The following is a 12,630-nucleotide window of genomic DNA, read 5'->3' as shown; positions in this document are numbered from 1 at the left end:
CTCCGCCTGCCACAGACTGTCCCCCCCATGGTGTGTCACCGCAATTTGATTTTCAATAGACCAACCGACCGGTTAAAGAAGCAGACGCAAAGAAAAAAAAATCAGATGGCTCGCTACTATTGTACTGCAAATGTTTTGCTCATGGAGAATCGTCCCACTGTGAGAAGTAACGGTTCTACCATCTCAATACATTTAGTGTCGCCTATTTTTTGGGTTTTCGATCCACATTCCATTAAGACCAAATCAGGTGGAAATTTGTCTCTCTGCATATCTCGTAGTGACTGATTGTTCATCCATCAATATCAGCGAATACATCTGTTTACAAATCCTAATGTATTTGGCATTCATAAAAGGCCGCATTAAAAATGGAAACACCAAATGGCTGGTTGTTTTCCTTCGCTGCAGTCCTTGATCTAATTTTAGCTTCCCGCTGAATCCTGTTCTCTCAAAGCTCCATTCCCACAGGTATTACACTTAAGTAGCTGGGAATATTAAAATCCAAGTAGCAGACATAGCACCGATAATAGTGACCTTTGCCTACCATTCTATGCATCCCACATATGTATGACATCACTAAGCCCTGTTTGTTTTGCCCTTTGACTTGTCCTGTGAGCAATAATCCCCCTTCAGAAAACACCACAGGCGCTTGCCGATTTTGATGAATTCGAAAAAGCTAATTCAAATATGCGACCAAACCTTTTCTCGTGATGTGAAAAAAATGCACCGTATTGCATCCGTGTATTTCATTTATCTTGTGGCGGTGTAAGCGTTCCACAACGCAACGGTCAAAAAACCGTCCTTTAACCAATTAAACTCTGGCGCATAGAAGGTGTCGTCTCTCAGAGTTAAAAAAAAAAAAAAATCAGAGAAACTACGTAACAAATCGGGATATAACAGAGAACAAACAAAGATGTGCTTTCCTGTTTATTAACAGCCTCAAGGGCACGATCTGCATCGCAGTCCAGAGATGTAATTTTGTGATAGTGCCAGTGTGCCTGAGCACATGTCACCCGAGCCTCGATGGGCTGTGACAGCCTCAAAGCAAATCTTCCACCCACAAACTACGGTTTACCCTTTTGGATCCCCAGAGATGTTCTGGCCATGGAATTACGAGCGTCAGTGAAATATGAAAATGAGGAAAACTGAAAAAAAAAAAAAAAAAAAAAAAATGACACATCAACAAAATGACTGAATGATATTTTACCGCCAGGTCTGTTTTAGGGTTTTTCGTCTGTGGCAAAAAATCCTGCAGAAAGGAAGGTTTCGTCTTGATGGATTTTGGATCAGTCGTAGCAGACCCCAGCTGTCTTTTTTACACAGCCAGGGGCTGTCAAGTTTTGCAGGAGCGAAATGGCACAAACCTGTGCAGGCTTCTGCTCGCAATCATACATCTGTCTCTTATGTTGAAAAGCGGCATCCCACATGCCAGTGAAAAGGCAGCCACAGATGAGTGGCTAAAGCGACTCGAGGGAAGATGACAGTGTTGCCTCTGTCACACCAAAGAGTCACACACTAATGGCAGGGTCATTCTTCTTTCCCTTCCCCTCACCTTCTACTCCTAGCTCTCTTTCTGCTCTTTGGCCTCTACCTGCATTCTTTCATTCATCTTTTGCAGAACTGGCTTGGAGACAACTTGCGACATTTTTTTTTTTTCGTTCTTTCAATACACAAAGTGTTCTTATTTTTCAGTTTTTGAACATTTAAAATGTTCAAACTTAACCCTCCATCATATAAATGAAATATGTGTAATATAATTGATAGCCAAAGCTCTTGGAAAGTTTTATTTCTGGTGGTTATGTTCAAGGACGGTGTGATCGATGTCAAACGTGCATCTGTGTTTTTACTTCTCTGCAGCTTCGATTCTGTGTCTAATATGTCTCACAATCAGTCAGATTTCTGTCAAACAACTGCTCACTTTATCAGCGACTGCAAGGTAAGTGCATTTTGCATTTCACTGCACTTCAGTTTGTTTGTTTTTTTCTTGTCTGTGTGTTCCCTGCAGAAGCAGAGCAGCAACGAGTAAATCTAAACATTCACCTTTCTCCTATGTTTTTGATCCTCGGTTGTACACGAGCACAAGGTTCTAACAAATGATTTCCACAGCTGTGTAACACTGTTGCCTCAAATGTGGTTTGCAAAAAATGGATGAGCAATGAGGCATTTATGGCCCAGTGCAAGCAGATGATGGTTTTTTTTTGCCTGCTGTATGAAGACAGACATAACTCCTCTCTTTGCACAGAGGAATTTCTAGCTCTTGCACATCATTGCATTTTACAACGGTGGGGTCTCACTGTGGGACCGCTGCCACGATAGCAAGTCTCCTAATGGATTTGTGCATTGGATTTAGCACTGCCTGTGTTCTCATGCATATAATGTGTTCCTACATGTCCCGATGGGCTGTGGGTCAAAATAATACCAGGAGGTTTTAGGTGTCAGGGGTCCAAGGAAGAACAGGAAATTAGGATGATGATGATTGTTTGCGTCAGATTTCTTGACCTTATTTTTAGACAGAATCCTATGCTGCAGAGGGATTTATGGGCGCTTTTCTTCTTTGCAAAGTCCTCCCATGCTTCTTATTAGTTGAACAGAATCATATGTGTCCAGTGGTGCCCTTGCACAATGCAAAGCACCAGAAATCTAACTGAAAAAGGCTCACTATTGTAAAATGTCAAACTTAAAAAGCACTTAATTAATTCAGTAGTTTTGCTGTCCAGACAAACTCATTTTATCATGACGCTTACGGGAAAAAAACAGTTTTAACTTGAAAAACAGCCAATTTCAGTAGACACCAGACACATCCAGTGTTCTATTTGTGTTTCATCTGGTGGATGGTGTCACTGTTTGCATTCAACTTTCTTTTCACCTCCATCAACTTTAGTATCAATCATGATAGACAAGTAGAGAATAAATGCAAGACTTGATCTTCTGTCCAACCATGATTAGAAATTAAAAAAAAATGAAGATTCAAGAGTTTAGAAATTTGACCTAAAACTAAAAGTAACAAAAGCATTATTATTATTATTATTATTATTATTATTATTATTATTGATAATAATAATAATTTTATTGTTATAAATAAATTTATAATACTTTTAAAATTATTGTATATAATTATTATTTTGTCATCGTTATTATTATTATTAATAGTATTAGTAGTAGTAGTATTGTTACTATTTTTATGATCATTATGAATATTAATGTTGTTAATTGATCTACAACACACACACAAACTTGTGGCCTGGGAACCGAATGAGGCCTTGCTCCTCCTTTAATGGAGCCCACTAGTGCTTGGAAAATGAACTAATTTCCTTTTAGACTAATGAAAACATTTACCTTTGCCTTTTCTCTTGTTTCTTTCAATCCGGCAACTGTTTGTATTTATCGGTTGTTACATCAGAATTTACAAACCTGACTCTCCATTTAATACCATAAATATTAGCATTATAATTTAATTGTCAGTGCTCTCAGAACATTTTATTCCTTGTGGTTATGTTCAAGGATAATGTTTTCTATGTCAAATGTGTAACAATTTATGTCCTCTTATGTCTCTGCAAGTGATATCCTGTATCCAATATGCATTTCACAGTCTGTCAGGTTTCTGTCTAATACCAGCTCACTTTGGCAATGACTGCGAGGTAAGTGTACTTTGCATCTCAATGCATATCCTATTCTCTTCTTTGAATTGCTAATAGCTCAGAGAACTGTGTACTTTGGAGAATTTAACAGATATATTAAAAAGAAAATGGATCAAGCAAGAGCAGCAAGGGATAAACTTGAATATTCAGATGATTTGCCAGAACACTGTGTTGCAGCATTCGAGAATTGCGTTATCCAAAACACACGAACAAAATGTCTCCAATAAATTGCAAAAAGGAAAAAAAAAAGGAAAACCGGTAGCTGAAAGTCTTGCATTTTCTTATTACCCTTTCAGGGTAATATTAGACTAATTTAGCTGGTGGTAAAATCAAATATGATGGCCCAATTTAAAGTTCTCTTGACAGACCATTTAGATTCTTCAATGAATATCCTCCGAGTTTTTGGCCCGTAGGAGGAACCCGTGAAGAATTTATGCCGGCTCGGCACACTCAAAGTCCTCGTGCCTCCAAGGCAGGAGTGCTAACCACAGCACCTCCATGACAAAGAAAAAAACAGTCTATTGCAAATATTCATTGTTTATTGATTTATACCATTTATCCTGCATAGAGGGCCCCAGGGGAGCTGTAGCCAGTCAGAGCAAGCCAGTGCTTCAGATACCTATTTGTCTAATTTATCTCTTTTTGCACAAAGAAAAATGTCATTATTCTAAAATTGGCAAAGGCGGGTTTAGTAAAACCAGAGCTGGATATGGTACTGAATTTGAATATATGAGGGTTATTGGAAGCCCCTCTCCAAAACTAACCAAATATCCACCATCATTAAAGTCCAATTTCTGAACCCTAATTGCATTGCGTGGTAGCTTAGAAAACCCAAAAAATCCACAATGCTAAAATTGCAGTAACTCTACAGATCTTACCTTAACAGATAAGGAGAATTTTGTGGATTCTGACCAATCAGACCTGCACGGCGGTGCTGTACTAGAACTGGCCTGTCACTACAGAGAAAGCATTTTCGTAAACACAGGATCGTTACCATGTGGGGTGTTTATTTTTAGTAGGTAAACAAAAACATATGCTATAAAGTTATCTCCACATCTAGACACTGCAATACTAAAACCCTGTAAAAATCACATTACACTGGACACTTACAATTTCACTACAACTAATTTGAATTAAAAAGGAAAGGTCGATGGTGAAATACTTCGAGTGTTTCATTAAGAATATTGTCACTTGGTCAAAACAACAGGTGTAGAGTGTTGGGTACCCGTGTTTGAAGTAAAGTGCTGGTGACAAATGGAATGCAGAAGGCATAGAGAGGGGAGTCCAGACGGAGAGCCATGAGAAATACTTCCCGAAGGTCAGAGTTCATAATACATGAGCAAAGGCAACCTGGTACTGAACTTGCATTGGATGACCTCCTGACCAAATCTGCACACTGCAATTCCACTGAGAACATGACATTTGTGAAGTTTCTATTTTTGACCTCAATGTTTTGATAAAAATTTACTGTCCCACTGCAACGGCGCGAACATGCGTGGCCGGGGAATCTTTCAGCTCTGCCCTTTGTGATTTTGCTGTATTCCCAAACCACATTGCAATAAAACATCTAATTAAATTTTAGGTTTGTATCTGTTTCCAAATCAAATAAAATAAAAAAACTAAGTTTATTATGAGGATGTCATTTCATCCAAATATTTTCTTTTTATACAATCCTGCCACTGTTTATTGTTTTATTATTATTTCTAAGACATTATTTGAAAAAAAAAAAAGTTTGATTGCCGTTAGAATAAAACTGTCAAGTGCTTTGACTCTGATATAAAACGTCTTTTTCTTTTATTCACTACCTCTTACTGGAAAGCGCTGGATCAAGCAAGGGCTGAGAAAAGCTTAATTTAATCAAATTCTTTGAGCTTATAATTCATTTAGTTCAAAATCACTAAATTATTTGATTGTTTTATGCTACAATTAGTTCAGTTTTGGTATCGATGTGTTATTTGAAGCTATGATAAAGCTGATAGTCACAGTCTGCATGTGTACATAACACACTATTATCAAGCGATAATGAGTATAAGACTGGACATATTTTCCGAAGACAGTTTTTCTAATTCATGTGTCCCAAAGTCCAGGAGCAAAGGAAGAAATTGTTTTGCCAAATGATTTTACACGGCATCTCTTGACGTCACTGAGTGTTTTCTGGCGTTTCCCCTTTAAATCAAACGCGTGTGATGGAACCTGCTGAGCGCGGGACCGGTAAGAACAAGGGAGGCCAACTGGAGCAGAAAGTCCCACTCTTTGACGCCTTTTCAGAAACACTTAAAAGATAGACTTAGTAGACTGACACTGAAGATATATATGTGGCATGAAACAGGGTAAATGGAAATTCATCCAGGAAAAGTTAACAGTAATGCACTGTTCAGTAATAGAATATATACAATTACATGGTGCACATGGGCTTTGGAGCCAGACAGTTAGGTCATGTTCTTCCAATCCCAACAAAGCAGCGAGTAAAGATAAACGTAGTAAAATGATGCATTTAAACGCATCCTCTCCGTAATTTGATCTTCAGTGCCTTTTTATGGGGGTGGAAAGATCCGACTGGATGGTATATAAACGGGCAGCTGTGAGTTTTGTTTTTTCAGCTGTCTTTGAACTGGAGATAAAATCGGGATGGTCTTGGATGTAGGACTATAGCGCAAACATTTTATTAGAGCATGATTCAACTTCCAAAGACCAAGATAAAGATGAAAGAAAAGCCTTTAAATGCTATTATTTGCTTTTAGTGGAATGACATTTCTTAAAGTTTACTGATAGCTCAGAGAAATGGTTTACTGTTGGAGCACTACCAATTGTTTATTTTTTAAATTTATTAAACAATGTAGCAAAGGCATTTTGCCATTACTTGTAATATTCTGTGAACAATTTCGCTCTGTCGGGTTTAGTGCTAACTCCAGATCAATATAATTTGATATAAGTGGAAGGAATAGCACAATTACAATCAATTAAAAAGGGGCGCCGGGTGTATGATTAGCACTGCAGGTAGAAATGATCCAGCGAGAGTTTAGAAGCTACTGAAATTAGTTACTTTCCCCCCATTCATCCAAAAAGCTTCACTTCTGACTGCAGGGGAATTCTAGGTATTTAAGTGTTCTGGGTCATTATATAATAAGCCGTTATTAATTTAGTTTGTTTGTGCTCCTAAGTGATGCAAGATCGCTAATTTGAGTTGATGGAGTCACATCTGTTAAGTGTGAGGGTTTCTTGGATACACTCACTGTCAAAAAGGATAGATGCTATTGCAGACCTCCGCTGTTGAGGGATGAATCACCTGGTTTCACATCAATGGTGGTACGCCACCGCTTTTGCAGTATTTTGAATCCTGGGGCGTTCCAAATCGTCTTCGGTAGAACAATCTAGAAATGAGAAATACACTCAAGCTCAACATTACTCATCTGAGACCACCATGCTATGGGGTGAATAAATTAAGAAATTACAGAAACAACTAACCGAATAAATACAGTATGGGAAAATAGAAAATTAAAAAGACGGCAACGACCTTGAAGTCACTAAATGCACAGTTCACAGAACTTGAAAATTATGTGAATGACTTCTTATGGCATTGGTTATTATAGGAATTAATTGGATTTTAGGGACGAGGGGAGTTGTTTGCCTTCATTGTCCAAAAAAATACAGCAAGGGAATATAGAGAGAAAGTCACTCCATTCATTCGTTCCCGGAGGCTTGAAAAATTCATGTGTCGAAGCTATTCTGGAGGTTTGCGGTGATCTGACAGTTTACTTATTCTGTTTTTTTTCTTTTATCTGTCACCCATGTTTACACTGAAGGTGCATCCAAACATTTCTTCCCTCTCTGTCTGCCGGCAGAAGAACCACCGGAAGATTCTGCGGAGCCTGCGGGACCCTGCAGTGAGACAGCACCTCAACATTGTGTCTCTGCTTCCTGGGGTTTTTATTAATTAAACTAGACATTAAGCTTTGCCATCACGTGTTTATTTGTATCACTCCTTTTTTAAGAGAGTTAATTCAGTGTTTCTATATGAATACCTTTTTGAACATTTTCCCTGCCATCTTAAACCAACACTGTTTCCAGCCATTGTGCCAGGAGGGAAAACATGCATTTGTATTTTGTATTCCCAATGAAACACCGTGCTAAAGACGATATGTAATACGAAAAGATGTATGTACGGTCTGCTGAGTGCGGCATGTGTGATTGTTCTGGTCCCTGCGATTAAATTATAAATGCGCTGTAGGTTTGACAGCAGAGAATTTTTAACATTTATTAATTAAAAATGTATATTTCAATGAGCTAATTTTACCACTATTCTTTAAACGGCTAATTTGATCTGAGTCAGACAAGGACCAGAAGCTGAACCCTTGAAACGAACACTTCAGGACATTGGGTGGAAATTATTAATCTGCATAGTTTTGATTTATCTTATTTATTTATGAAGAAAGGAAAGGTGGCAATTTAAAGAGTTTCAAAGGTGTAGGGTTTTGTTCTTTTGTCTTTTTCTGCTGTTGAAATGTAGGGATCATGTCATACCCATGTCAGTATTTTTTGTATTTTAATTTTAATAAATACATTTGGAGATTTTTTTTAATGAATTAATGACACTTTTGACCCCAGCCTCTGCGAGATGTTAGCTGGACATACTGACATATAGTACACAGGAAATGGTAAGATAGATAGGAAGCCTGCTTATACAAATTCTAATTTCTTTTTTTTTTTCTAAAACAAGCTGATGTAATTTATTGCGCGAATGTAATTAATCGGTTATTTGAGTTAATTATTTTTTTAAATATATATTGGCCTTGAAATTGACGGACAAAAAGTGCGACGACGTGTACTCGCGAGAGTGGAAGGCGTCAAATCTCGTCATGTGATGGGCCTCGTGACTTTTTGCGGAAGCGTTGACAAAACAACGTCGGACAGGGGCAATAATTCCCCCTGATACAAACATAGTATTTCCTCGAAAACAGCCATGGAAGGGTCTGTCAGAGCGTCTCCTGACCCTGCGCCAGGGGTGTCGCCTTATTCCAGAGGGTGAGGAAAGGCTGTTTTTTATAATCTAACGGCTAATCGAAGTTAGCGTCTGTGGCTGCTTGAGGGTCAGCCGCTTCCTGTCGTAGAGTGGCTAGCCTAATGTTTCTGCTGTAGCTAGCTATCTGACATACGTCGGTGTTTGCAAAATACTTTTATTGAATCCGTTGATCCTCGAAGCGCCGGATTTATTATCGCCCAGGAAAACCCCGACACAGTAGTCGCCGGAATAGAGTTGCAATGTGACTGAACAGTGAAAGGCTGTGTTATTGTATCTCATCCCACTCACACACACGAGATTCTCCTCTGCAGAAATGAAGGCTCGCTGGTTTCAGCCCTCAAGACTCTCCTGTTCTTCACTATCTTGATGGTCACACTGCCGATTGGACTATACTTTGCATCAAAGGCTTACATCTTTGAGGGTAAGGTTTGCAACACTAGCTTGTTTGTTTAGATCAGATCTCCGTACGATCGGTTTATAGGAGGAGTGTCATTTTTGAGCCCTGTTTTTTCAAAGTCGTCATGGTATCGTCACAGTCGCTACCCGCACCTTATGCAAATCGTAATCTTATATGTAAAACGCCAATATTCATTCAAAGCATCCTTGATCTTCACAGTTTCACATGGTTGTATAATTGTAACCGATTTGAACAAGGAAGTGTTTGACATGATGCACTTCATGGGGAACATGTGACGTGACAGTTTGGGAAGTCCACACTAATTTTAGCTGATTGGCAGAAGTTACATCAGGTCATTTGGTTTCCAAATCTGCAATCAGTGGTCACAAGCGCAGGTTAAGACATGACCTAAAAGAATATGATCACTGGAGTCACCCCGTCACAAAACGGAGCACATAAAAGTTTCCCCTGTCTCCACTCGGTCGCTTCATAAGTCCATGAGTGTCTCAATAATTCTGAAAATGTCATTGACATAGAGCATCAGTGCATCTAATACCAAGTGTGGCTCAAACACTTGAACGGTTGAACCCACTCTGTAATGCCCCCATGTGTGACCTCCCACAGTCACGGCACTGGAAAGCCATTTCTGTGCTGCTCTCTCGTCTTTGTCTTTTTTTCCATCTCAAGATCAGTTTAAACAAACATAATCTTTCCAGATCCTTCCAAACAACATGGTATTTCCTGGACTTGAACTGAAATGTCCATGTTCCAATATAGTGGATGCATTTGTTGACAAAATAAACAGAAAAGCATAATTCTTTCAGTTATTTGTGCCTGTCACTTCTAATGACAGCAATGCTTTTCCTATGTGAGCAGAAAATGTAGTTTTCTATCTAATACGAGGAATAACAAGTGGCTCAAGATGCTGCCTGTGGAGACAGTGATTGTGCATAGTCCTTAACGTTGATACATTTAAAATATTTTAAATTAAAATTAAATCAGAGCAAGGATGCAGATCTTTAATGCCATAGTAATTCACAGTCATCTTTTTCAAATTGGGGTAATTTGAGACATCTTTGACATGTGCTGATCAAACTCAATATAATCAACCAACTTTTTTGATGGTGTGTTTTTAATGAAAGGCAAGATTAAATGTAATGAAATGAACTGGTAACAACATTAGCTTTGAGTTATTAAAGTTGCAGCGTTTCGATTATTTTCTTCAGCTCCATACTGTAAGTCTCCTCCTTATTCTTTTACTAGGTTCCATGAATATGTCAAGCTCGGACAGCTACTTCTACGCCGCCATCGTCGCTGTTCTCGCTGTGCATGTGGTTTTGGCCTTGTTCGTGTATGTGGCCTGGAATGAAGGCACGCCGAAAGGGAAGGGCAAACACGATTAAGCCATCCATTCCTGAGACCGATGCAGGTGGACAAGGCTGGGCATGGAAACGCAGCACATCGCCATGGTCGCCATGGCTCCAGCGTTACCACTGTACCAGCTAGCTGCAGGTACAGTCAGGAGGCCTGGTTTAAGATGAACCTGGGGTCAAAACATTAAACTGTACTTTTCCCTGGCATGAGGGACAGTTGGCTGCCGGCTGTTTTTCACAAACGGCGGAAGCTGCACGTTTTGACTTTTGTTTCTCTTGGGGAAAAAAACCTGGAACGATGTTTAAAAGGCTACATTAGTTCTTGTCTGTTGTTAACTCTAATCTTTGGGTTTGGATTTGTCTGATTGTGGCTCTGTAATGCATTGGAGACCCACAATGAATCCAAATTTCACAATCTCAACAAGAGTTTCATCATTTTGACCTAAAATTTAAACGACAAAGGTCTTTCTATGCATACGTTTAAGGGTCAATTTTTTTTCTTCAACAGACCCCTCCATATCGCATTTGTCAGTCCGTAGAAAACCTTTCTGTTTTTCATATCCGTGATTCCACGTTCTCTAAGTGATATTTGTCTGTCTTCTGTTTCCTTGCTTTTAAAGTCTTCATGCATTATGGTTCATTGATGTCCTAGAAGTTTGAAATGTAAAATGGTAAGGAGTAAAAATGTATTTAATGAAGTGTTTTGTATCGAGTGAGTCGAGGGTGTAGATGTCACTGTGAAGCAGATAAGAACATCTTGTTCAAATAAACTTGGAAAATGTTTAAAACGCTCAGTTGTTACATACATTTTTTGTATGACCCCCCCCCCCCAATTTCTGCAACCCGCAGATTTGAATAATTTCCTGAGAGTCTGAGGGTGTCAAATTCATGAACGGGGAAAAGCAACATTAAGCAACACGCTATTAATACTGAGCGTCTACACAAGAAATGCTTATGGAGGTTCTCAGTCATCCTGGTCATGGATAATTGGTCTATTGAATCAAAGAAGCCTCCTGGATGAGAGGTGAAACTTCTTCAGGGGAAGAACCTCAAGTCTAGTTACATAGCAAATATTCCCATGATGGTGTTGGGCTAAAATCAGAAAATTTCATATGAAACTCAGGATTGATAGTCTCCTATGGTGGTCTGTGCATAAGCAAGTATTACTCAAGAGGCACTGCATTCCTCTACAATCTTATGTGAGACACACTTAAGTATGTGCGGAAATTTATTTTCTGCATGACTTTTGACTTTCGTTCACTCTGAGACACTTTATCTGGCTTTCTGAAGAAAATCTCAATTTGACTTTCAGCCAAATTCTGATTTCTTTTGAAAATATAATTTATATTACGTCAACATTTTGTAAATGATAATAAATCATACATATATCAATATAATGTCATAGTAGAGATTAATACTTCTCCCTCTTCTCATCTCTTCAGGGCAGAATGAACATATAGGTCTTTTCTTGTGAGAGCATGTATTGTGTGGGAACAGAGAAATTGATTAGCCCAACTTCCCCCTCGGCCTGATAGAACCTGGAGTGAAAATAATCAATCGGGCCACCACAACAACAGCAGCTCTCAAGTCTGCCACAGTTCGTGAGATGCTGCCTGACTTTTGCAGAGTTTTCGTCACATGGTGGCACCAAACATTCAGCCTTTCCCACCATGCGAACCCAGTATGAAAGTCACCATATAAACTAAAACTGCCAGGCAAAAATTTCCTGCTTCAGTTCAAACATTTTCCTGCTCATCTGTTCCCCCGTTGGAAAAGACCTGAAAGAACAACCCATATGTACAACATTCTGCCAGAGTTTGATGTTAGGCCCTAAGCTCTGCGTGGAGCTGAATCTGGTGGCGGTGATGAGGTAACAGGCCTGCAAGCAATAACACTTTATTCTGCCAGCAAACATCAGAAGCCCATTTTTCCTTCTGGTTGATATTTCATTGGCTTCGGGTTAGCTTTGCTTCTAGCTGTTTGTCATTTAGCGCCATGGCAAGACGGGTCTCACGCTGTCAACATGACGAAGCACGAGCCAGAGAGGACGAAACTATGACTTGAGTTGGCATTTATGAGGTGCAATGTGCTTTGCTGAGTCTGTCCTGTCTGTATACCTCTGTGCCACACTTCAGTCCATGTCGGTGCACTCATTCATGTGTCAAAATCTTTTGTTTTTCCATTGCAGTCGTTTTAAATGCAGAC

At 39.2% G+C, this 12,630-nt stretch overlaps 1 protein-coding gene across 1 annotated transcript; it reads left to right on the top strand.

Moving 5' to 3' along the window:
- Window positions 1–8,498: 8,498 nt before the first annotated feature.
- On the top strand, window positions 8,499–11,215 carry vma21 (vacuolar ATPase assembly factor VMA21). Its single transcript, XM_086178750.1, has 3 exons — window positions 8,499–8,657; window positions 8,967–9,076; window positions 10,316–11,215. Exons 1-3 carry the CDS (start codon window positions 8,596–8,598, stop codon window positions 10,453–10,455), a joined length of 312 nt encoding a protein of 103 aa, XP_086034876.1. The 5' UTR covers window positions 8,499–8,595; the 3' UTR covers window positions 10,456–11,215.
- The last annotated feature ends 1,415 nt before the right edge of the window (window positions 11,216–12,630 follow it).

This window comes from Fistularia commersonii, chromosome 31, assembly GCF_037954325.1.
Source record: "Fistularia commersonii isolate RoL2024-O1a breed Wild chromosome 31, RoL_Fcom_v1.0, whole genome shotgun sequence".
Lineage (NCBI taxonomy): Eukaryota > Metazoa > Chordata > Actinopteri > Syngnathiformes > Fistulariidae > Fistularia > Fistularia commersonii.
The sequence above is the reverse complement of the archived record's forward strand: the minus strand, read 5'-3'. Positions and strand labels throughout refer to the sequence as shown.